The following is a 26,641-nucleotide window of genomic DNA, read 5'->3' on the forward strand; positions in this document are numbered from 1 at the left end:
CTGGTTGTTTGTTTGGCCACTGGTCCACCATTGGGAGGATTCTCCCATCCACCTGGAATGTGTAGATGGGGGGGGGGGGGCTTGGATCATATTTTTCTTTTCATTCAACCTAATAGTTCACTGTATGGGCTGCCTAAGAGCAAAGACCAGCCGTAGACAGTTTAAATCTCGGCTGGTTCAGCAGGAACTGGCTGAGATTTGAACCATTAACGAATGTACCAAGTTGATCGCTTAACTTGGGTACAACCAGCCTGCTGGATACTCTGATGACACACGACCGGACTTTCCACAGAAAAGGTCAGACGAAATCATTTCATCGGACATTCCGATCGTATGTGGGGCTTCATCTGACTTTTTTTTTCAAAAATTCTGACGGACCTAGAAATAGAACATGTTTTAAATCTTTCCGACGGAAACCATTCCTATCGGGAAATCCGCTCGTCTGTGTGCTGGTCCAACGGACCAAAAACGACGCAAGGGCAGCTATTGGCTACTGGCTATTGAACTTCCTTTTTTTGGTCCCATAGTACGTGTTGTACGTCACCTCGTCCCAAACGAACAGACTTTGGTGTGATCGTGTGTAGGCAAGTCCGTTTCAGCGGAACTCCGTCGCAAAGACCATCAGGGTTTATTCTGATGGAAAAAACGGTCGTGTGTACGCGGCATTATGATTTTCGCTAGCGCTTGCTATAGCTGCTAGTGACAATCGCTGTTTGTTGGGAGAATACAATTGCTGGGCAGGAGGGATTCCCCTATCACCACTGTCTGCGTTGATGGGGGGAATCGTGCAAATTTCTTTCCTGCAATCTGTGGTTGCAGGAAAATAAATTTGCACCGTCTATTACCAGTCTAACTGGAACTGAAAGTTTGTGAAAGTCTTGGAAGAACAGGAGGGGGGAAGGGAGCGAAGGGAGGGAGATAGGGACAGTTTAGTGAACAACGTATACTGCAGTGCACACTCACCCACAGGTCCAGGCTGGAAGCTCAGACATCATTGACACACAGAGGAATCTTCAGCCCACACATCCCCTCTCTTCAGGTACAGCTGCATGGAAGGGATAGGGTGGGCGGGGTGGATAGACACAGGAGGAATGGGGGCGGGAGGAGGAGGAGGAGCTATATTCCTCTCTGCTCTCCCTTCCTTGAGGGGGGTGAGGGTGTGTTCGCTGGGCTGTGTAAGAGTGTCATAGACACTCGGCTCAGCTGCCGACTCACCTGTTTCAGAATTTACAGGCTGATTCAGGAGAGATCAGTCTGTTTTCTTCATTGCCCCTCCCCCCCACAGTGCTTTTAGAGTCCTTCCCACAACTCGCTCTCCTTCCTGGCAATGAGGATGCAGATGGTGGGAGCAGATCGGGCGGCCGTGGCTATGCGAGGGCACTGCAGTGTCAGTGAGCAGAGAGAGGGGGAAAAAATCCCCCGCATGGAGCTGTCAGGGACTCTCTGCCTCTCAGAAGAGCCTGTATCAACTTGGCGGCAGCCCCAGCAAGATGCGGGACACTCACTACATATACAAACAAAAATGTGTTTTAATTGGGGGGGACATGGTGGGGCACAGTAGAATGTTAGGGGGGTCATGGCCCCCTCTGGCCCCCCTAGTGACGCCACTAGTTATATCTGTAAGATTAGATTTCCAGAGCTATCCCCCTTACAACAGATGTGAGGAGTCCCCCCCACCATCAGAAGTTAAAGGTCCCTCTCCTTCCCTTACATCACAGTGCACCCCCCTTATCTTGTGCTGTTGTGGGGAAAAATCTGGGGCGAGGCTGGAAAGCAGAAAGTGCAGGGACTGGAGGACCAGAGAAGGGCTGGAGTCTGCTGAATGCTGAGACCAGGGGATGTGCTGCATCTGGACAGAAAGGCGCAGCATCTGTAGAAGTTCTGTGCTCTCTGCTGCCAACTGCTGAGATTAGGTGTGGGCAGAGACAAAGGGGGTGCTGAAGCTGCAGGAGAGCTGCGAGAGCCACACGAAATGGCCTGGCCGGCCGCCTTTGGCTGGCGGACCTTATGTTTAACACATCTTCTAGTCAATTGGCAGCGAATTATGGACTGTACTGTATATAGAGTACTCTAACGATCACGGTGTATGGAACCTGTGTGTATCTGGCTTTGATACTAGCCAGTGCCTCACCAGCCACTGACCTCACCAGCCACGTCCCTGCTGTACAAGGAATAGGAAGGGAATGCCTGATGCCAAAGGCATTCGAATTTTCTCTCTCTAAATAAAATTGGTAATTTGCCTTGTATAGTACACTATAGGAAGGGGTAATATGAATTCCCAAGTAGGAAAGATTGGACGTCCAGTTGACACTGGAAGTTGAATTGAACGTAAAATGAGTGTGTGGGGATCCAAAGAAATGTTCAAGGATTTTGTCCGTCGGATCTTGTCCGAAACTGTTGCATACACACGGTCGGACAAAGTTGGCGAAAAAATCTGATCTTTCAAAATGTGAGGACGTAATTTCGTTATGATGGGACTACATTCAGGCTAGTAGCCAATAGCTTTGATGTAGGAATTTGATCTGAGCATGCGTGGCACTTGGTCCGATCAAAATTCTCTACACATGATCGGAGTATGTCCGATTGGCCCAGTTGGTCGGGAAATATTTCCAACATGTTGGAAAATTGGGTCCGACGGATATTCCGACGGAATCAGTCCGATGCATACCACACACAGTCGGATTATCCGACAACGCGGTCCGATAGGACACATTCCGACGGATTCTCCGACCGTGTGTACAAGGGCTTACACTATGAGAGTATTCTCCATGTCTTGTTTTTGAGTAATTTTGTTGGCTTATTCCATCTTGGCTTTGGTGGAGGAAGCAAATAGGTTGAAGGGAAACCTTAACTCCTTGGGGGTGTCTGACCATCTGTAGTACAGTTGTCAATACATTCCGGTATAGAGCTGCAGCGTTCTTTTGGTTGGGGTGAATGTTTCTTCAAGGTGTAGTTATTTCTTTACTTTGTTTCACTTATTGTCTGTGGACTTTATATGTTGTCTCCTGTTAACACATTGGACTTACGGAAATTTTTTCAGGCTCTTCTTTGTCATTGGAATTTATCTGATGAAGATATTTTTGAAGGCTTCTGCTTTGCCTCATGGGAATATGTTGTTGGCTGCATATATTTTAGGTGGAACTGAAGGAACTCAACTAGGTTATTAGAAAGAATTTGGTTGCTTGTTCCAAGGGATGTGGGAGTAAATTTACGGTATACATTGCAGAGGTGGCCACCAAGCATTGTGCCCGCCTTGTCACTGTTGGAATAGAACCTCTTGGTAGTCCATCTCAGTAGATGGTCAGCAATGTCTGTCAAGAACGAATTTAGCTTTAATTCGGTAGAATCTATATATTTTTTTCCCTTTGTGAATGAATGAATGAATGAAATACTTGTATAGTGCACAATGCGAACTGAATCGCCTCTAGGCGCTGTGGCGAGCTTTGATCATCTGCTAGAAGAGGAAGGTCTTGAGTTTTTTCCTAAAAGCCAGGTGATTTTCTTCCAGGCGGATGTTGATTGGTAGAGCATTCCATAGCCGAGGCCCTTGGACAGCGAATCTCCGATCCCCCTTGGATTTATACCGGGCTTTGGGCACGAGGAGGAGGTTTTTGTTGGCTGATCGAAGACTGCGGTTTGGTGTGTAATGATTTATTTTCTCCATTAGGTATTGCGGAGCTTCTCTATGCACGCATTTGTGGGTGAGGCAAAGGGTCTTCAACGTGATCCGATTTTTTACGGTTAGCCAATGTAAGCTCCTCAGCGAAGGAGAGATGGATTCCCAGGGTTTTTTTCCTGTTATCAGCCTTGCCGCCGTGTTTTGGATGGTGGGGAGGGATTATTTTCGAAATCTCTGGGAGCTATTTCAAAGGAAACCTCTGTTGTTCCCAACGTTGTTCCCATTCCCTACCTCTTTGCAAGGCAATCTGAATCATTTGACCTCACCGCATTTATAGGCTTCCCCCAAGGTTGAAGAGAAAGACAGAGAAGTAGCACTAAAGGTGAAATGTTCAAGTGAAGTTTGTTTCATAGTTTTTATCATGTCAGATTGGGAAAGAAGGGAATCATACAGTAACATTGAGGTTGGTCTGGGTTTAGGCCTCGATGAACAACATATAATATCAGGGTCGTGGTCTGACCAGGGCATACTAAGTATTTTTGAGTTGGCAATGATGTCTTTCGATGTCTCTTGAGGGTCAGTTTTGGATCTGACAGAACAGTATATTCATTTCCAAGCATTGTGGAGGAACGTTGGCGGCTAGCTCCTTGAACAAGGCAATAATTGGAGCCCTTCAGGTCCTCAATAGATTTGGGAAGGCCCTGGATGCAGAGATTACTGCTACAGCCTCAGTTGTTGGGATCTTCCAAAATATTCATCAGTTAGAGGTCTTTCTACATGGTCTCAAGATCATGTAACTGACCTGCCAAAACCGTGGTAGTGTTGTTCATCCTATGTTCAAGGGAGGATGTACGATGCCTCATTTCTTTCATTTACCACATGAGATCTGCCGATAGTTTGCAGTTCCTTCATGTCACTGGCCAGCACCATTTCCCGGTGCTGCTATAGGTCTCTCACTGGCTGGTCCTTTATCATCTCTATGCAACGATGTCAGGCACCATTCCTCCCACTGACACTAATGACGGGGCACTATTCCTCCTACTGACATCAGTGATGGGGCACTATTCCTTCCACTGACACCAATGATTGGGTGCTATTCCTCCCACTGATATCAATGATGGGGCACTGATACCAATGATGGGGCACTATTCCTCCCACTGATATCAAGGATGGGGCACTATTCCTCCCACTGACATCAATGATGGGGCACTATTCCTCCCACTGATACCAATGATGGGTCACTATTCCTCCCACTGACATCAATGATGGGGCACTATTCCTCCCACTGATACCAATGATGGGTCACTATTCCTCCCACTGACATCAATGATGGGGCACTATTCCTCCCACTGATGCCAATGACTGGGCGCTATTCCTCCCACTGATATCTATGATGGGGCGCTATTCCTCCCCCTGACATCAATGATGGGGCACTATTCCTCCCCCTGACATCAATGATGGGGCACCATTCCTCCCACTGACACCAATGATGGGGCACTATTCCCCCAACTGACACCATTGATGGGACACTATTCCTCACACTGATACCAATGATGGGGCACTATTCATCCCACTGATACCAATGATGGGGCACTGTTTCTCCCACTGACACCAATGATTGGGCGCTATTCCTCCCACTAATATCAATGATGGGGCACTGATACCAATGATGGGGCACTATTCCTCCCACTGATATCAATGATGGGGCACTATTCCTCCCACTGACACCCATGATGGGGCACTATTCCCCCAACTGATATCAATGATGGGGCACTATTCCTCCCACTGACACCCATGATGGGGCACTATTCCCCCAACTGATATCAATGATGGGGCACCATTCCTCCCACTGACACCAATGATGGGGCACTTTTCCCCCAACTGACACCAATGATGGGGCACTATTCCTCACACTGACACCAATGATGGGGCACTATTCCCCCAACTGACACCATTGATGGGGCACTATTCCTCCCACTGATACCAATGATGGGGCAAAATTCCTCCCACTGACACCAATGATGGGGCACTATTCCTCCCATTGATACCAATGATGGGGCAATATTCCTCCCACTGACACCAATGATGGGCTCTATTCCTCCAACTGATACTGGTGATGGGGCAATATTCCTCCCACTGACACCAATGATGGGGCAATATTCCTCCCACTGACACCAATGACGGGGCAATATTCCTCCCACTGATACCAATGATGGGGCAATATTCCTCCAACTGACACCAATGATGGGGCACTATTCCTCCAACTGACACCAATGATGGGGCACTATTCCTCCAACTGACACCAATGATGGGGCACTATTCCTCCCACTGACACCAATGATGGGGCACTATTCCTCCAACTGACACCATTGATGGGGCACTATTCCTCCCACTGATACTACATACCTCCCAACTGTCCATGATTTGATTATCTATGAAAAAGTGTTTCCCAGCTCTAAACCTTTCATACAAATTCTAAATTGCTGCATTTGTAAATTCCAAAAGCCAATATAAAGTAATAGTAGTGGTAAAAAAAAAGCACTTGCGGATTTAACCAATCTTGTTTTTTTTTTTTTTGTACAATTCTCCTTTAAGAGGGCGTGGCCAGGGGTGTGTCCTATGCCTGCCTACTTTTGCTGATAGGTGTCCCACATTCCCATCTCAAAAAGTTGTGAAGTTTATGTATTTCTGTGTATTTCCAAAACGTCTTGTACTTTTATGAATAATTTGCGAATTGTTTTGCAAAGTATGTAAGATTTTTTTTTTAAATGTGTAAAAATTTAAAAAAAAAACAATAAAAAAAAAAAAAGTTGGGAGGTGTGGTAAACCCATTTGATGCTGCGCTTAGTTGGCGCCCCCTTGCGTTCCTCTTTCATTCTTAATGCGGAGCAATTTTGACAAAAAACGCACAAAAATTGTGGTAGAGCGCAGGTTGCGAGAAAAAAAAAAAAAAACAGCGCCTGGCGTAATGACAAAATTTCAAAATGAATGCTCCGAAAACGCACCACAAAAAAAAAAAAAAAAAAAAACACGTTGCGGGCGGGAGGAAACAGGGCCTGGACATAGGACAGATCAGCTTTAAAGTTCTTCTGAAATTGAGAGATAAAGAAGGGAAATCAATTTCTTTTATAAAATTTGTAAAAACGAGAAAAAAAAACGTACGCCGGGTTTGTTTTCACTCACGCTGTGCTATTAATGTTGGATTTGTCAACATGGTGTGCAGATACGGCAGATACATTTTAACTGAGATTAATGTGTGAATGATGATTTATTACCGTGTTCAGTAAAAAGACGTTCTCCTTGCTTTCAATCTAGCAGTGGTAAGAACCACTTTTCTTATATATATATACACACTTACACACTATATTGTCAAAAGTATTGGGACGCCTGCCTTTACACACACATGATCTTTAATGACATCCCAGTCTTAGTCCGTAGGGTTCAATATTGAGTTGGCTCCGCCCTTTGCAGCTATAACAGCTTCAACTCTTCTGTGAAGGCCGTCCACAAGGTTTAGGAGTGTGTCTATGGGGATGTTTGACCATTCTTCCAGAAGCGCATTTGTGAGGTCAGGCACTGACGAGAAGGCCTGGCTCGCACCACTCTCCATTCGAATTCATCCCAAAGGTGTTCTGTCGGGTTGAGGTCAGGACTCTGTGCAGGCCAGTCAAGTTCCTCCACCCCAAACTCGCTCATCCACATTATATTGCCAAAAGTAACAAAAACAGAAAAAGGGCACCGCTCTAAGTGCAGTATATAAAACAGTTAAAATATCCCTAAAGGCAATAAAAAAACACACTACAAGATCGATGGTGAAAAGAAATGCAGAGTGCGGAAGGTGATCCGGCATAAAAGTGGTCCCAGTGTGTTCAGCAGCAGAACGTCCCAAGAGGGTCAGCAGGGAGCGGGGACACAGCTCTGGAGGGACAATTGGAGCAGTCGCGCTGGCAGAATCGGCGTGGAGCGAGAAAACGGAAGTGGTGTCAATAGGAGGGGACCAGCAACCAGTGTGGACTGCAAAACGGAAGTGAGGTCATCAGAATGGGATGTGTTTCGGAAACACTGATTGGTTCCTTCTTCAAACCAAAAGTATAGGGCCAAACCTTCAATTCATTTATGGATTATGGTATGGGGGCTTATTTTTCAGGGGTTGGCCACTTAGTTCCAGTGAAGGGAACTCTTAAGGTGTCGGCATACCAAGACTGTTTGTGGGAACAGTTTGGGGATGGCCCCTTCTTGTTCCAACATGACTGCGCATAAAGGAAGGTCCATAAAGAAATGGATGAGCGAGTTTGGGGTGGAGGAACTAGACTGGCCTGCACAGAGTCCTGACCTTAACCCGATGTAACCCATTTGGGATGACTTAGAGCGGAGACTGTGAGCCAGGCCTTCTCGTCCAACATCAGTGCCTGACCTCACAAATGCGCTTCTGGAAGAATGGTCAAACATTCCCATAGACATGCTCCTAAACCTTGTGGATGGCCTTCCCAGAAGAGTTGAAGCTGTTATAGCCGCAAAGGGCGGAGCCAACTCAATATGAACCCCACGGACTAATGCCGATTTTGTTGTCGGAAAGTCCGACCAACACGGTCAGACTTTCCGACGAAAAAATCTGTCGGATTTTTTTCCGACGGATTTTGACCCAAACTTGTCTTTGCATACAGAGAGTCGCACAAAGTTGTCGGAAAATCCAATCGTTCAGAAGGAGGCGACATAAACCATGTACATCGGGACTATAAAGAGGCCAGTGGCCAATAGCTTTTATCTGGTAATTTAATCTGAGCATGTGTAGCACTTTGTCCGTCGGAATTGTCTACAAACGATTGGAATTTAAACGATCGGATTTAGTTGTCGGAAAATTTTTAGATCCTGCTCTCAAGCTTTGTGTGTCAGAAATTCTGGCGGAAAAAGTTCGAAGTCCGATGGAGCCCACACACAGTCGGATTTCCCGACAACACAATCCGATCGCACATTTTCCGTCGGAAAGTCAGGCCGTGTGTATGGGGCATAAGACTGGGATGCCATTAACCGGTTCCCGACCAGCGCACGCCGATGTACGTCGGCAGAATGGCACGGGCAGGCAAATGGGCGTACCTGTACGTCCCTATAAATTTGCCGCCCTGCCATCGCGAGCGCACCGCCGGCTCGTGTGCTGGTCGGGACCCCCCGTGAGTCCAGTCGGGTCCCGGTCGACTCGATTGCCGCGGGCATACCCGCGATCGTCTCACGGGGCGGCTGAACGGAGAGATGCCGTTGTAAACAGCATCTCCCCGTTCTGCCTAGCAACTAGTGACGCTGATCTCTGCTCCCTGTGATTGGAGCAGAGATCAGTGTTCACTAAATTAAAGCCCAACCCCCAACAGTTAGTAACACACCCCTAGGAACACTTAACCCCTTCACTGCCACCCACTGGTTAACCCCTTCACTGCCAGTGTCATTTATACAGGAATCAGTGCATTTATATAGCAGTGATTACTGTATAAATGACAATGGTCCCAAAAATGTGTCAAAAATGTCCGATGGGTCCTCCATAATGTCGCAATCACAATAAAAATCGCTGATCACTGCCATTACTAGTAAAAAAAAAAAAATTATTAATAAAAATGCCATAAAACTATCCAGTATTTTGTAAACGCTATAACTTTTGCGCAAACCAATCAATAATCGCTTATTGCGATTTTTTTTACCAAAAATATGTAGAAGAATACGTATCGGCCTAAACTGAGGGAAATTTTTTTTTTTATATATATATCTTTTTGGGGGATATTTATTATAACAAAAAGTAAAAAATAATGCGTTTTTTTTCAAAATTGTCGCTCTATTTTTGTTTATAGCGCAAAAAATAAAAACCGCAGGGGTGATCAAATACCACCAAAAGAAAGCTCTATTTGTGGGGAAAAAAAGGATGTCAATTTTGTTTGGGAGCCACGTCGCACGACCGCGCAATTGTCAGTTAAAGCGACGCAGTGCCGAATCGCTAAAAGTGGTCTGGTCTTTGACCAGCAAAATGGTCCGGGGCTGAAGTGGTTAAAGTTCATGTGCGTGTAAAAGGCAGGTGTCCCAATACTTTTGGTAATATACTATATATATATTGTGTGTGTGTGTGTGTGTGTGTGTGTGTATATATATATATATATATATATATATATATATATATATATATATAGAGAGAGAGAGAGAGAGAGAGTATATATATATATATACACAAGTATTGTGGTGTTAACCCCTGTCAGGTGTTTTTTTATTTTTTTACAATCTGTGTCCCATGGGGGGAGGGGAAATGTTATTTTGTATCCTTTTTTTCCTTGTATTTCAGAGATGTTTTGTTTATGCTTTTTTTTTTTATTATTTTGTACTGACATACACTTTAGCAAACAAATATCACGGCACAATATGAACGCAAGCTGAATATTTCACTCCAAACAATGGCGATCATAACAATCAACACATTAAATGTTATTCTACTAAATCTAAAAATGTACTCTACGCGTTTCTAACTGGGCCTCACATCAAACGCATTTCCCTTTCCACTGAAATGCAATTATTCTAGCGGGGACAGCGGAATGCTCTGCAAGTCAACAGTAGGAATTGTTAATCTAAAATGCTGTTTTTAAAAGGCCTGCCTTGAACATGCTCTGCATGATAAACCAAGGTTAGGTCTGATTCATCTAAATGGGTGTAGAAGGAGCCAATCTTTCGGCCAATCCGATTGTTCCTATCATTCTCACCCAATAAATGTGTAAAAGGTGAGAATCTGATTTGTTGCAACAAGGCGCAGATAATTCCGCCACATATTTTAATAAGCGCTGGAAGGCTCACTGAGCAAATCATATCTGTGAATATATATTAGAAATGATACATTTTCTTTTCTGCATCTTGTATACCAGGACCGCCAAACCTCTCAGTACAGGGGCCACATTGCCATTGTTGATTTAGAGCAGAGGTCTCCACATTTTCTAAACAAAGGGTCTGTTTACTCCCCCCCCCCCCCAGACTTTAGGGGGAATTTGACTGTGGTCAGTGGAGGTAGAAAATGACCTGATATCAGTAGTAATAAACAATGCCCCATCATTGGTGTCAGTGGAAGGAATAGTGCCCCATCATTGGTGTCAGTGGAAGGAATAGTGCCCCATCATTGGTGTCAGTGGGAGGAATAGTGCCCCATCATTGGTGTCAGTGGGAGGAATAGTGCCCCATCATTGGTGTCAGTGGAAGGAATAGTGCCCCATCATTGGTGTCAGTGGAAGGAATAGTGCCCCATCATTGGTGTCAGTGGGAGGAATAGTGCCCCATCATTGGTGTCAGTGGGAAGAATAGTGCCCCATCATTGGTGTCAGTAGGAGGAATAGTGCCCCGTCATTGGTGTCAGTGGGAAGAATAGTGCCCCATCATTGGTATCAGTAGGAGGAATAGTGCCCCATCATTGGTGTCAGTGGGAGGAATAGTGCCCCATCATTGGTATCAGTAGGAGGAATAGTGCCCCATCATTGGTATCAGTAGGAGGAATAGTGCCCCGTCATTGGTGTCAGTGGGAAGAATAGTGCCCCATCATTGGTATCAGTAGGAGGAATAGTGCCCCATCATTGGTGTCAGTGGGAAGAATAGTGCCCCATCATTGGTATCAGTAGGAGGAATAGTGCCCCGTCATTGGTGTCAGTGGGAAGAATAGTGCCCCATCATTGGTGTCAGTGGGAGGAATAGTGCCCCATCATTGGTATCATTTGGAGGAATAGTGCCCCATCATTGGTGTCAGTGGGAGGAATAGTGCCCCATCATTGGTATCATTTGGAGGAATAGTGCCCCATCATTGGTGTCAGTGGGAGAAATAGTGCCCCATCATTGGTGTCAGTGGGAGGAATAGTGCCCCATCATTGGTATCATTTGGAGGAATAGTGCCCCATCATTGGGGTCAGTGGGAGGAATAGTGCCCCATCATTGGTGTCAGTGGGAGGAATAGTGCCCCATCATTGGTGTCATTGGGAGGAATAGTGCCCAGTCATTGGTGTCAGTGGGAGGAATAGTGCCCCGTCATTGGTGTCAGTGGGAGGAATAGTGCCCCATCATTGTTATCAGTGGGAGGAATAGTGCCCCATCATTGGTGTCAGTGGGAGGAATAGTGCCCCATCATTGTTATCAGTGGGAGGAATAGTGCCCCATCATTGGTGTCAGTGGGAGGAATAGTGCCCCGTCATTGGTGTCAGTGGGAGGAATAGTGCCCCATCATTGGTATCAGTGGGAAGAATAGTGCCCCATCATTGTTATCAGTGGGAGGAATAGTGCCCCATCATTGGTGTCAGTGGGAGGAATAGTGCCCCATCATTGGTATCAGTGAGAGGAATAGTGCCCCATCATTGGTGTCAGTGGGAGGAATAGTGCCCCATCATTGGTATCAGTGGGAGGAATAGTGCCCCATCATTGGTGTCAGTGGGAGGAATAGTGCCCCATCATTGGTGTCAGTAGGAGGAATAGTGCCCATCATTGGTATTAGTGGAAGGAATAGTGCCCCATCACTGGTATCATAGCTCCCAACTGTCCCTGATTTGGAGCACTGTCCCTCTTTCCTCCTCATTTTGGTCTGATCTATATAGTTGTATATAAAATGCACTTTTTATCTTTCAAAAAGTGTTTCTCAGTGCTAAACCTTTCATCTGATTTCTAAATTGCTGCATTTGTAAATTCCAAAAGCCAATATAAAGGAATAGTTGTGGTAAAAAAAAAAAAAAAAAGCAACTTGTGGGTTTGACCAATCTTGTTTTTTTGTACAATTCCCCTTTAAGGGAGGCGTGGCCAGGGGTGTGTCCTAAGCCTGCATACTTTTGCTGATAGGTGTCCCTCATTCCCATCTCAAAAAGTTGGGAGGAGTGTAAAGAGCGTATCTTCAGCCGAGCCACATTGGATGGAAGCCGTCCACCAAAAGAGTCGCTTGTGGCAGCAGATAGCGTGTAGTCAGTGAGGACACCAAGTCCAATATCCCGGGAAATGAGACGAGCCATTGTGGGACACAAGGCAGGATGTGATGTCAGATCTGGGGCGGGCAGGTTGCTATGGTAACATGTTTCTGAACTCCTATTGGCTCCTTTCTTAAATCATTTTTGAATAATTGAAAGTGAAAATTTTCTTTTTTTTTTTAAAGTGACCCATAGTGTGACATGTTAGGTATGTATTTGCTTGTTGTAACATCTTTTATATCTTACCGAAAAATGTGGATATACAGTATATTGTGTGATTGTGCATTACTATTCTTTAAAGTGTGTTTTTTTTCCCCCCAAAAAAATAACTCTTGAAAGACCGCTGCGCAAATACCGTGTGAAATAAAAAATTGCCACGACTGCCATTTTATTCTCTAGGGTCTCTGCTAGAAAAAAATGTATAATGTTTGGGGGGTTCTAATGAATTTTCTAGCATAACATACTGATTGTTACATTTATGGTAAACAAGTGATAAACCCCTTGGAGCCGACGCCTATCGGGCCTTTATGGGGGTTTAAAATGCCGGGAGGCGGGGCTTACGGTCTTGTAATCACTGTAATTGGCTGTTTACATTATGAGGGGTTTTCTGTTTTTATGCCCAATTTATTGGCATGCAGAAGAACTTTATACCAGCGTAAACAGCGTATGGTGATCTGCTATCTAAGTGACCGAAGAGATTGTTATACCATATGTCTAAATTGACCTACACCATATTACCAAAAGTATTGGTACGCCTGCGTTTACACACACATGAACTTTAATGGCATCCCAGTCTTAGTCCGTAGGGTTCAATATTGAGTTGGCTCCGCCCTTTGCAGCTATAACAGCTTCAACTCTTCTGGGAAGCCCGTCCACAAGGTTTAGGAGTGTGTCTATGGGGATGTTTGACCATTCTTCCAGAAGAACATTTGTGAGGTCAGGCACTGATGTTGTATAAGAAGGCCTGGCTCGCAGTCTCTGCTCTAATTCATCCCAAAGGTGTTCTATTGGGTTGAAGTCAGGACTCTGTGCAGGCCAGTCCAGGTCCTCCACCCCAAACTCGCTCACCCATGTCTTTATGGAACATGCTTTGTGCACTGGTGCGCAGTCATGTTGGAACATGAAGGGGCCATCCCAAAACTGTTCCCACAAAGTTGGGAGCATGAAATTGTCCAAAATGTCTTGGTATGCTGAAGCCTTAAGAGTTCCCTTCACTGAAACTAAGGGGCCAAACCCAACCCTGGAAAACAATCCCACTGCATAATCCCCTCTCCACCAAAGGATTTGGACCAGTGCACAAAGCAAGGTCCATAAAGACATAGATGAGCGAGTTTGGGGTGGAGAAACTTGACTGGCCCGACCTCAACTGGATAGAACACCTTTGGGATGACTTAGAGCGGACACTGCGAGCCAGGCCTTCTCGTCAACATCAGTGTCTGACCTCACAAACGCGCTTCTGGAAGAAAATTCCCATAGACACACTCCTAAACCTTGTGAATGGCCTTCCCAGAGGAATTGAAGCTGTTATAGCTGCAAAGGGTGGACCAACTCAATATTGAACCCTACGGACTAAGACTGGGAGGCCATTAAAGTTCATGAGCGTGTAAAGGCATGCGTCCCAAAACTTTTGGTATTATAGTGTATCTGAAGTGGATGGTCAATCCCTTCTGGTAAGCCTTGCGTGTGTCTACTAGGTGGAGGTCTTTGGATTCTACCACACCACACCATATATGTTTTTGTGCTGCATTCTTGATCCACTACCGATCACACTTTCCGATTTGAATCACTTGGATCTTTGTGGACTTTCTTCTATTTTTACTATTTATTTCAGTCGTTTCATTGTCTGTTTCCAATCATTTTCTCTTTTTTTCATGTGATAGGTGATCACTTCATTTTTGATATATATGGAGACATTACGCCATCATTTTAAATTATATATATTTTTTTTATATTGTGTTTGTATATCACATGGTATGTTGCTTTGTCGTTTTGGTTGATTACATGGTTGATTAGATGTCGTTTTGGTTGATTACATGTTGAAGCTTTGTCGTTTTGGTTGATTACATGGTTTATACTTGGCACGGCACTCCATTTACTTTACACAGGTACTATATTGTGTATTTGTACAGTATATGGTGGTATAACATTGTACTTTTCTCTCCACAGCGCTCTGCACAGAAGAATGTGTCCATGGCCGGTGCGTGTCCCCTGATAGCTGCCATTGTGAACCTGGTTGGGGTGGAGCGGACTGTTCCAGTGGTAAGTTCCTGGAGATATTACGAAATTGGTGTTTGGGATAGTCTTCTGTAAATGTGATAAGCTGGAGGATAAGAAGCAAGTGGACTAGTTGTTGTGTAGTTGTCTAGTTGTTGTGTAGTTGTCTAGTTGTTGTGTGCTGCATACAGATCTAGGACATTGTCCAGATGATGCAATATTTTGGGCCACTGAACTAGCGTTGACTTAGTTTATAATTGACTTCTGTGGTCCTGGTTAGTGTCCTGCTTGCAAGCCATACGTCTGGAGAAGATATTTTAGTGTTTGGATATTTTCCAGCATGCTGATTTTTGAAAATGGCCGTACAAGGAGGCAATGTAATAGTTTGGTGAAAAAAAAAAATTTGAAGATATTCGGAAATGCTTCCTGTTACCAGTACACTTGTGCGCAACAGAAAATTTTGTTTAGTTTCGGTTCGTTGTCATTCGTAAAATACATAATTTCGTTCTGTTATATTCGTTATGTTAGGTTAATATGTTTTCGGATAATTCGTTATTATTCGTAGAGTGTCGAATTCATTCGTTCGGATTCGTTGAAATTTCGCTATTTATGTATGTATAGACATTCGTGATAAAGATTCGTAGTTTGGAAAGTCGTTTGTTTATTGAATCTTTTAACACACACACAATGACAACGTCTCTTCTCCTCGGCTCAAATACAATACAACACCCTTCTCACTCAGTTCTCAGGAATGCACTTTGCCAATAATCCCTCCTCCGGCACAAAATTAACCACTTGATCACTGGGCACTTAAACCCCCTTAATAACCAGACCAATTTTCAGCTTTCGGTGCTCTCACATTTTGAATGACAATTACTCAGTCATGCAACACTGGACCTATATGAAATTTTTGTCCTTTTTTTCACACAAATGGAGCTTTCTTTTGGTGGTATTTAATCAACGCTGGGTTTTTTATTTTTTGTGCTATAAAAGAAAAAATACAGAAAATTCTGTAAAAAAATGAATTTTTCTTCATTTCTGTTATAAAATTTAGCAGATTAGTAATTTTTTCTTCATAAATTTTGGCCAAAATTTATACCACTACATATCTTTGGTAAAAATAAGTACAAATTGGTGGATATTATTTGGTCTTTGTGAAAGTTATAGAGTCCACAAGCTATGGTGCCAATATCTGAAAATTGATCACACCTGAAGTACTGACGGCCTATTTCAATTCTTGAGACCCTAACATGCCAGAAAAGTACAAATACCCCCCAAATGACCCCTTTTTGGAAAGAAGACATTCCAAGGTATTTAGTAAGAGGCATGATGAGTTTTTTGAAGTTGTCATTTTTTTCCACAATTCTTTGCAAAATCAAGATTTTTTTTACTTTTTTTTTTCACAAAATTGTCATATTATCAGTTTATTTCTCACACAGCATATGCATACCACAAATTACACCCCAAAACACATTCTTCTATTACTCCCGTGTACGGCGATACCACATGTGTGAGACTTTTACACAGTGCGGCCACATACAGAGGCCCAACATGCAGGGAGCGCCATCAGGCGTTCTGGAGCACCCAGGACAATTCTGACATTTCTCTCCTACATGTAAAAATCATCATTTATTTTCTAGAAAATTACATCGAATCCCAAAACATTATATATGTTTTTTAGCAAACACCCTGGAGAATACAATGGTGGTCGTTGCAACTTTTTATCTCGCACGGTATTTGCGCAGCAATTTTTCGAATGCTTTTTTTTGGAAAAAAAACTGTTTTGTGCTTAAAAAAAAAAAAACACAGTAAAGTTAGCCCAATTTTTGCATAATGTGAAAGATGAAGTTACACCGAGTAAATCGATACCTAACATGTCACTCTTCAAAATTGCACAGGCTCGTGGAATGGCGCCAAACGTCGCTACTTAAAAATCCCCATAGGCGACGATTTAATTTTTTTTTTACTGGTTATATGTTTTGAGTTACAGAGGAGGTCTAGGGCTAGAATTATTGCTCTCGCTCCAACGTACGCAGCGATACCTCACATGTGTGGTTTGAACACCGTTTTCATATGTGGGCGGGACTTACGTATGCGTTCGCTTCTGCATGCGAGCACATGGGGACAGGGGCACTTTAAAAAAAATATATATTTTATTGTTCATTTTACTTTATTTATTTTAGTTTGACATTTTTTCCCCAAAAATAAATTTTTTGATCACTTTTATTCCTATTACAAGGAATGTAAACATCCCTTGTAATAGGAATATGGCATGACAGGTCCTCTTTACAGTGAGATATGGGGTCAATAAGACCCCGCATCTCACCTCTAAGCTGGGAAGCCTGAAAAAAAAAAAAAAAAAAGATTCTGGATTTGATCGTATTGGCGAGTCGGTAGAAGCACCGGAGGGCGGCGGGAGGGGGGGGTGTCTATGGCTGGGTATTGCAGGGTATCACCGACTATAGCTGGGTATGGCTGGGTATATCAGAGTATGGCTGGGTATCTCAGAGTATGGCGTTGCAGAGTATTGCGTTGCAGAGCATTGCAGGATATTGGAGGGTGTTGCAGAGCATTGCAGAGTGTTGCACGGTATTGGCGGGTGTTGCAGAGCATTGCGGAGTGTTGCACGGTATTGGCTGGTGTTGCAGAGCATTGCAGAGTGTTGCAGGGTATTGGTGGGTGTTGCAGAGCATTGCAGAGTGTTGCAGAGCATTGCAGAGTGTTGCAGGGTATTGGCGGGTGTTGCAGAGCGTTGCAGGGTATTGCAGAGTATTGCAGGGTAATGCAGAGTATTGCAGGGTATTGCAGGGTATTGCAGGGTATTGCAGGGTATTGCAGAGTATTGCAGGGTATTGCAGGGTATTGCAGAGTAATGCAGGGTAATGCAGAGTAATGCAGAGTAATGGCAGGGTATTGCAGAGTAATGGCAGGGTAATGCAGAGTATTGCAGTGTAATGCAGACCATTGCAGACTATTGCAGAGTATTGCAGAGTATTGCAGGGTAATGCAGAGTAATGCAGAGTATTGCAGGGTATTGCAGAGTAATGGCAGGGTATTGCAGAGTATTTGCAGGGAATTGAGGGGTTAATTTTCGGTGAGCAGCGATGTGGGCACTGCAGATGCAGCCCACATCGCTGCTGACACCGATCTCTTCCCCCTCCGCTGTTCCGATCGGTACAGAGAGGGGGAGGGAGGAACCGGCGTCATAACATGACGCCGGTTTGTTTACAAGTGATCACTCCGTCATTTGACGGAGCGATCACGTGGTAAACGGCCGCGACGAGCGGGCATTTACCGTGATCCGTGATGCGCCGGGTCCGGTCACGGATGCTCTCGAGTGCGCGCCCCAGGGGGCGCGCGAGAGCGGAATTCTGGGAGGACGTCATATGACGGCCTCCCACAGTTAAGAAACCGCCCTGAAGCCGTCATTCGGCTATAGGGTGGTTATTAAGTGGTTAATTACCTGATTGGACTATAAGATTTACTTTGAGCTGACCTTTTGTTTCATTAGATCTTTAAAGAATTACCAAATCATGTCGAATTCATTCGAATTCATTCGTTACATTTCTTTCGTATTCGTCGTTATTCGTTATTTTTTTATTTGGACATTCGGATGCATCCGAATGTCCGAAAGATGCAAAATTCGGCCTAATTTCGATTCGTTACGAAACAAATTGCACAAGCCTAGTGACCAGTGCATGTCAAGGAATTAGTGATCGTGAAAGGTCAGGTCCAGTTATCTCAATTAGCAGACGTAGATAGAACATCAAGTGTCTCCATGCCTTATTTCTATTTACCTTCAAAGTAGAGTTAGCCCTTGTACACACGGTCGGAGAATCCATCGGAATGTGTCCTATCGGACCGTGTCTTCGGATAATCCGACTGTGTGTGGTCTGCATTGGACTGATTCCGTCGGAATATCCGTCGGACCCAATTTTCCAACATGTTGGAAATATTTCCCGACCAACTGGGCTGATCGGACATACTCCGATCATGTGTAGAGAATTTTGATCGGACCAAGTGCCACGCATGCTCAGATCAAATTCCTACATCAAAGCTATTGGCTACTAGCCTGAATGTAGTCCCATCGTAACGAAATTACGTCATCACGTTCTGAATGATCGGATTTTTTCGCCAACTTTGTCCGACCGTGTGTATGCAACAGTTTCGGACAAGATCCGACGGACAAAATCCGACAGGCAAAATCCGACGGATTTGGTTGTGGAAATCTCCGACAGTGTGTACAAGGGCTAACAATGTATCGAACCAGGCAGGACCTCGGTGATGCCGGTTTATTAGCAACAGCTGGGAACATACAGGTTTATGTTCAAAGTATTACAAGAGGCAGGTCTAATTTATACAGTTTCTTACAATGCAAGCGTATTAGGTACAACATGATTGGTTGCCAAGATCTACGTCACTGTAGCTAACCATAAATCTGACATCTGTCATACAAACAGACAAACGTATTCATCCCCAGAATCCCTACATGTTTATTAAAATGATTAATAACTGGTTTTATCCATTACAATACTTGTGTGTAGAGACAATATGGCACCCAGTCATGCTAAATCAAACCCTCCTTGTCCTGATAAGACTTTACCAACTCAAGGATAACAGACATGCTCAGAAACAAAAGAATACATACAAAACTATTCAACGTGTTACTTCTGTCGTTGTATTCTGTTGTACGAAAATGTTCTTATTGTGAGAAACCTCTTCACTTTCGACATGAGTCTAGCATGCCACAAAAAACGGACGTTCGGTCGTCCGAAAATCTAAGCGCGTGTACGAGGCTTTAGGGTGGCTACGCTCATTCATCTGCTGTATCTATGGAGGAGCAACGTAGCCACCCTTGGACAGCAGCATTGTCTTAGGGTGGCTATGCTTATTCATCCATTGTAACTTTGAAGGACCAATGTAGTCACCCTTGGACAGCAGCCTTGTCTTAGGGTGATCATTCCTCCCCTGTAACTTTGGAGGAGCAACGTAGCCACCCTTGGACAGCAGCATTGTTTTAGGGTAGCTACACTCATTCTTCCACTGTATCTATGAAGGGACAATGTAGCCACCCTTGGGCAGCAGAATTGTCTTAGGGTGGCTATGCTTATTCATCCATTGTATCTTTGAAGGAACAATGTAGTCACCTTTGGACAGCAGCATTATCTTAGTGTGGCTACACTCATTCCTCCCCTGTAACTTTGGAGGAGCAATGTAGCCACCCTTGCACAGCAGAATTATTTCAGGGTGGCTACACTCATTCCTCCACTGTATCTATGAAGGAACAATGTAGCCACCCTTGGACAGCAGCATTGTCTTAGCGTGGCTATGCTTATTAGTCCATTGTATCTTTGAAGGGCCAATGTAGTCACCCTTGGACAGCAGCATTGTCTTATGGTGGCTACACTCATTCCTCCCCTGTATCTTTGGAGGAGCAACGTAGCCACCCTTTTACAGTAGCATTGTTTCATGGTGGCTACGCTCATTCCTCCACTGTATCTGTGAAGGAACAATGTAGCCACCCTTGGACAGCAGCATTGTCTTATGGTGGCTATGCTATGGTTGCCACCTCATCCCTTTAAACCCGAACACATATTAATTACTCACGTTCTGAGGCTGATTACGGTGGTAATTAAACTCACTTGGTGCCTTATCTGCATTTAATTATCCTCAGAACCTGTGTATTTCAAAGGTGTTCAGGTTTAAAGGGATGAGGTGGCAACTCTAGGCTATGCTCACTCACCCAATGTATCTTTGAAGGAGCAATGTAGCCACCCCTGGACATCAGCATTGTCTTAGGGCGGCTTTGCTCATTCCTCCACTGTATCTATGGAGGCGCAATATAGCCACCCTTATACAGAAGCACTGTCTCAGGGTGGCTACCCTCATTCCTCCACTGTATCTATGAAGGAACACTTTAGCCAACCTTATACAGAAGCACGGTCTTAGGGTTGCTACCCTCATTCCTCCACTGTATCTCTGAAGGAACACTGTAGCCAACCTTATACAGAAGCACAGTCTCAGGGTGGCTACCCTCATTCCTCCACTGTATCTATGAAGGAACAGTGTAGCCAACCTTATACAGAAGCACGGTCTCTGGGTGGCTACCCTCATTCCTCCACTGTATCTATGAAGGAACAGTGTAGCCAACCTTATACAGAAGCACGGTCTCGGGTGGCTACCCTAGTTCCTCCACTGTATCTATGAAGGAACAATGTAGCCAACCTTATACAGAAGCACGGTCTGTGGGTGGCTACCCTCATTCCTCCACTGTTTCTATGAAGGAACACTGTAGCCAACCTTATACAGAAGGACAGTCTCAGGGTTGCTACCCTCATTCCTCCACTGTATCTAGGGAGGAGCAACGTAGTCCCCCTTGGACAGTAGCATTGTCAATCTGTGGAGAGGGTAGTTTTTAGATGGGCTTTACACTCTGTAAGTGAATAAAAAAATTACTAATTTCAGCTAACACTTTTTAAAGCGGAGGTCCACCCTAAAATGGACCTTCCGCTCATCGGAATCCTCCCCCCCTCCGGCGCCACAATTGCCACCTTTCAGGGGGGAGGGGGGTGCAGGTACCTGGATAATCCAGGTAACTGCACCCACTTCCGGGATAGCTTTCTGCGGAAAGGGGCGTAGATTACGCCCCTTTCCGCAAGTGCCCGTCCCTTTCCGCAAGTGCCCCGCTGCCTGCTGGGAAAACACACAGATCCCAGAGGCAGCGGGGACCGTCCTTATTGCGCAGCGCGGCTCGCGCATGCGCAGTAGGGAACCGGGAAATGAAGCCGAAAGGCTCCATATCCTGATTCCCATACCCAAGATGGCGGCGGCAGCACCCGAGAAACGATCTACAGATCGGCTTCGGGTGCCGACATCGCGGGCGCGCTGGACAGGTAAGTGTCATTATTTTAAAAGTCAGCAGCTGCAGTATTTGTAGCTGCTGGCTTTTAAAAAAAAAAAAAAAAACGCGGAGCAGCAAGAGTTTTTTCCTTTTTTTCAAATAAAGGTTTTATATAAATAAAAGCTGACTACTGTAAGAACCCCTGACAGTTGTAAATGGTTTGTCTCAACCCTCTAAATACCCCTTTTGCTGGACAGCTTTGTCTGTAAAAGGAAGTTGAAAAACAGACTTACTGGCCAGATCACCAGGCCAAAATAAAGGGGGGAAAAAAAGTTGGAAAAAAAAAATTTAAACTAATGCAGCCCCCACATCTAAAGAATTGGTAAGCTGCGATATCATATTTTTTTTTTTGCTGTTGAATTTGGACAGACTTTAAGGTAGACCTGCAGTTTGAAGCTCTCAGTTGCCTTGTATGAAGTTCTATGTAATATCTGGTATCATTGTGCATTACCTCTTATTATGCCAATTTTAATTGCCGGTCTCTTGCCAGCAGCTGTTGCCTCTTTGTGTATAATAGATTTGTTGAATGGTATTGTCCTCTTGTTATTGTGCTGGTTGATTTGCGCTCTGTAGCCCAATCTACTGCTTCGCATTGTCCATCGCAGTTCTTTCTGTGGCAAAATATAATTTTTTTTTTTTTTTTTTTTACGAATGTCTCCTCCGAAGTATGAAAATAGAATTCTCAGAATAAGAGTAATTGCCGGCCTGGCCGGTACATGCAGGCACACTGTGAGCCTGTAGGTCCTTCCTTTATTTACTACATTATCAATGTTGTGCTGTTGTCTGCTAATAGACAACGACATCAAGCTGTATATTGTTGTAACCAATAGAACTAAAATATACAATGTATTGTGTGTTTTTTTTAACAATATGTATTTTTTTATATATATATATTTTTTTACAATGCATTTTTATTTTACAATATATATATTTTTTTACAATGCATTTTTATTTTACAATATGTATTTTATATATATATATATATATATATATATATATACACATACATACACACACACATATACAGTGCCTTGCGAAAGTATTCGGCCCCCTTGAACTTTTCAACCTTTTGCCACATTTCAGGCTTCAAACATAAAGATATAAAATTTTTCATTTTTTGTGAAGAATCACCAACAAGTGGGACACAATTGTGAAGTGGAACGAAATCTATTGGATAATTTAAACTTTTTTAGCAAATAAAAAACTGAAAAGTGGTGCGTGCAAAATTATTCGGCCCCTTTACTTTCAGTGCAGCAAACTCACTCCAGAAGTTCAGCGAGGATCTCTGAATGATCCAATGTTGTCCTAAATGACTGATGGTGATAAATAGAATCCACCTGTGTGTAATCAAGTCTCTGTATAAATGCACCTGCTCTGTGATAGTCTCAGGGTTCTGTTGAAAGCGCAGAGAGCATCATGAAGACCAAGGAACACACCAGGCAGGTCCGTAATACTGTTGTGGAGAAGTTTAAAGCCGGATTTGGATACAAAAAGATTTCCCAAGCTTTAAACATCCCAAGGAGCACTGTGCAAGCGATCATTTTCAAATGGAAGGAGTATCAGACCACTGCAAATCTACCAAGACCTGGCCGTCCCTCTAAACTTTCAGCTCAGACAAGGAGAAGACTGATCAGAGATGCAGCCAAGAGGCCCATGATCACTCTGGATGAACTGCAGAGAACTACAGCTGAGGTGGGAGAGTCTGTCCATAGGACAACAATCAGTCGTACACTGCACAAATCTGGCCTTTATGGAAGAGTGGCAAGAAGAAAGCCATTTCTCAAAGATATCCATACAAAGTCTCGTCTAAAGTTTGCCACAAGCCACCTGGGAGACACACCAAACATGTGGAAGAAGGGGCTCTGGTCAGATGAAACCAAAATCGAACGTTTTGCCCACAATGCAAAACGATATGTTTGGCGTAAAAGCAACACAGCTCATCACCCTCAACACACCATCCCCACTGTCACACATGGTGGTGGCAGCATCATGGTTTGGGCCTGCTTTTCTTCAGCAGGGACAGGGAAAATGGTTAAAATTGAGGGGAAGAGGGATGCAGCCAAATACAGGACCATTCTGGATGGAAACCTGTTGGAGTCTGCAAAAGACCTGAAACTGGGACGGAGATTTATCTTCCAACAAGACAATGATCCCAAACATACAGCAAAATCTACAAAGGAATGGTTCACAAATAAACGTATCCAGGTGTTAGAATGGCCAAGTCAAAGTCCAGACCTGAATCCAATCGAGAATCTGTGGAAAGAGCTGAAAACTGCTGTTCACAAACGCTCTCCATCCAACCTCACTGAGCTCCAGCTGTTTTGCAAGGAAGAATGGGCAAGAGTTTCAGTCTCTCGATGTGCAAAACTGATAGAGACATACCCCAAGCGACTTGCAGCTGTAATCGCAGCAAAAGGTGGCTCTACAAAGTATTAACGCAAGGGGGGCCGAATAATTTTGCACGCCCCATTTTTTATTTTTTTATTACTTAAAAAAGTTTCAAAAATTCAATAGATTTCGTTCCACTTCACAATTGTGTCCCACTTGTTGGTGATTCTTCACAAAAAATAAAAATTTTATATCTTTATGTTTGAACCCTGAAATGTGGCAAAAGGTTGAAAAGTTCAAGGGGGCCGAATACTTTCGCAAGACACTGTATATATATAAATATATAAATATAACTTTTTTTACAATGTATCATATTATTTTTTTACATCGCATTATTTTTATATTTAAAAAATAAATAAAAATTGCCGCACTAAAATAAGAAGTGATAAAACCAAAATACTAATTAAATATACAGTGATAAGTCCGTCAGGGCATCTAAAAAATTTATGTTCAAATCCATGAAAAAAATCAGTGAGCAAAGATAAAATGTTTTTTAAATATTTGTGTCTCAGTGATGGTAAACGATTGAACACCAAAAGTGCACCTTCCACCGTGATAAAAAAAGGAAGGCTGTGCTCTTACCAGATGACTAGACTCCACATTATAGGAGCCTAGTAAAGCGTGGATTGGTATAATGCATATGATCCAGCCTTTTGGATATAAACAGGATGATGGAAATATCAACACAAGTGGCTGCTCTCTTTGTTTCTCGCTCCCAAGTATGACAAAAGAAAGGAGAAGAACAACGCCAACATAGCATAAAACCGTGATGGTTTATTGAGATAGTCCAAACAGACCAGGATAAAAAGTTTCCAAAGTAAAAAACAATCTGCAGATCACATAGGAACTAGCGTGGTGAGACTAAGCATTGACTCCGCCCTACTAGTTTTGTCACAACTGACGTCATTGGGGGCAGGGCCGCTGATAGGGGGGGACCACCAGTCCTGCTGTAGGGGGCCCGGGCACACAGTGGGGCCTGGACAGCAGAGGGAATTGGTGTGGTCAGACGGAGGGGCAATTACAGAAGGATGCCCTGTGTGGTTCTGTGCAGCAGCTGAAAGCCTGTTTCTCTCCTCCTGACAGCTCTCAGCTGCTGCAGGGAGAGACACAGGGCATTATTCCTGTAATTGCTTCTCTGGCACCGATCCTCCTCTCTGTTCTGCCTGCTTCTGATTTCCCCTATGTGCCCTCCTGTCACTGTGGCGCAGCCTATCCCGTCCAATAAAAAAAATTGTAAAATAAAATAATAATAAAAAATGTCCAGGTAGCCTGTACGGGGCCCCGTGATTTCTAACAGCAGCCCTGATTGGGGGTGATTTTATGACGAAACTAGTAGGGTGGAGTCTATGCTTAGTCTCACCACGCTAGTTCCTATGTGATCTGCAGATTGTTTTTTACTTTGCATTGTAAAAAGATATAAAAAGTTTCCAAAGTAAAAAGTAGGACCCCTGCTTTCAGAAGCAGCGGGAGGGGTCATTCCCCCTCTCCCGCCACTTGCCGGTGTTTCCCGGGCTTACCGTTTTTACAGGAAACAATCCGACGTTTCGTATGGTTGGCCATAGAGGTGAACGGATACCATGTCATCTCTAATCGCCTCTATGATCTTGGAGGCCTGGAGCGACGCCATGACGTTACTTCTGGTCTGGGGCGGAAGTAAACACATTTTTTTTCTTTAAAAGCAAAAGATCACTTTATTTTTTTATTTTTTATCTTTTGCTTTTAAAAGTATAGACTTATAGACCCCAGATCTCTCCATAAAGAGGACCTGTCATCCCTTATTTTTATTACAAGGGATATTTACATTCCTTGTAATAGGAATAAAAATGAACAAAAAATAAATGATTAAACGGACAATGTAAAAATAAATATAATAGATAAGAAGAAAACATTTTAAGCGCCCCCATCCTTCTCTGCTCACGTGCAGAAGCGAATGCATATGTAAGTTGTGCACACATATGTAAACGGTCTTCTCACCACTTGTGAGATATCACCGTGAGTGTTATAGTGAGAGCAATAGTTCTAGCACTAGACCTGCTCGGTAATTCCGCGTACACACGATCGCACATTCCGAGAACAAAATCCATGGGATTTTTTCCGACTGATGTTGCCTCAAACTTGTCTTGCACACACACAGTCAAGGAATGTTATCGGAAATTCTGAACATCGAGAACGCGGTGCGTACGACGAGCCGAGAAAATTTAAGTTCAATAGCCAGTGCGGCTCTTCTGCTTGATTCTGAGCATGCCTAGAACTTTGTGCGTCGGAATAGCGTACACGCGATCGGAAATTTCCGACAATGGATTTTTTCTCGTCGGAAAATTGGAGATTGAGATCTCAAATTTTGTGTGTCGGAAATTCCGATGGAAAATGCCTACACGCGGTCCGAATTTCCGACAAAAAGCTCCCATTGAACATTTGTTGTGGGAAAATCCGACCGTGTGTACGCGGCATAACTCTAAACTGGTAACCTGTAAAAAAAATTTAAAGCATCGCCTATGGAGATTCTTAAGTATCGTGGTTTGTTGCCATTCTGCGAAAAATTGGGTTATATATTGGGGGTTTTTTGCATTA

General features: G+C 43.9%; 1 protein-coding gene across 4 annotated transcripts in view; it reads left to right on the forward strand.

Moving 5' to 3' along the window:
• The window catches only part of LOC143958211 (multiple epidermal growth factor-like domains protein 11), a 970,559-nt gene that overhangs the window by 324,635 nt on the left and 619,283 nt on the right, over window positions 1–26,641 (forward strand). For all 4 annotated transcript variants that reach the window (XM_077467688.1, XM_077467691.1, XM_077467690.1 and 1 more), the window contains exon 5: window positions 14,734–14,826. In XM_077467688.1, the coding sequence (XP_077323814.1) occupies window positions 14,734–14,826 (93 nt within the window). The remainder of the gene's footprint in view (window positions 1–14,733; window positions 14,827–26,641) is intronic.

This window comes from Lithobates pipiens, unplaced genomic scaffold (assembly GCF_037356315.1).
Source record: "Lithobates pipiens isolate NorthernLeopardFrog02 unplaced genomic scaffold, aLitPip1_a1.2 Scaffold_6, whole genome shotgun sequence".
NCBI lineage: Eukaryota > Metazoa > Chordata > Amphibia > Anura > Ranidae > Lithobates > Lithobates pipiens.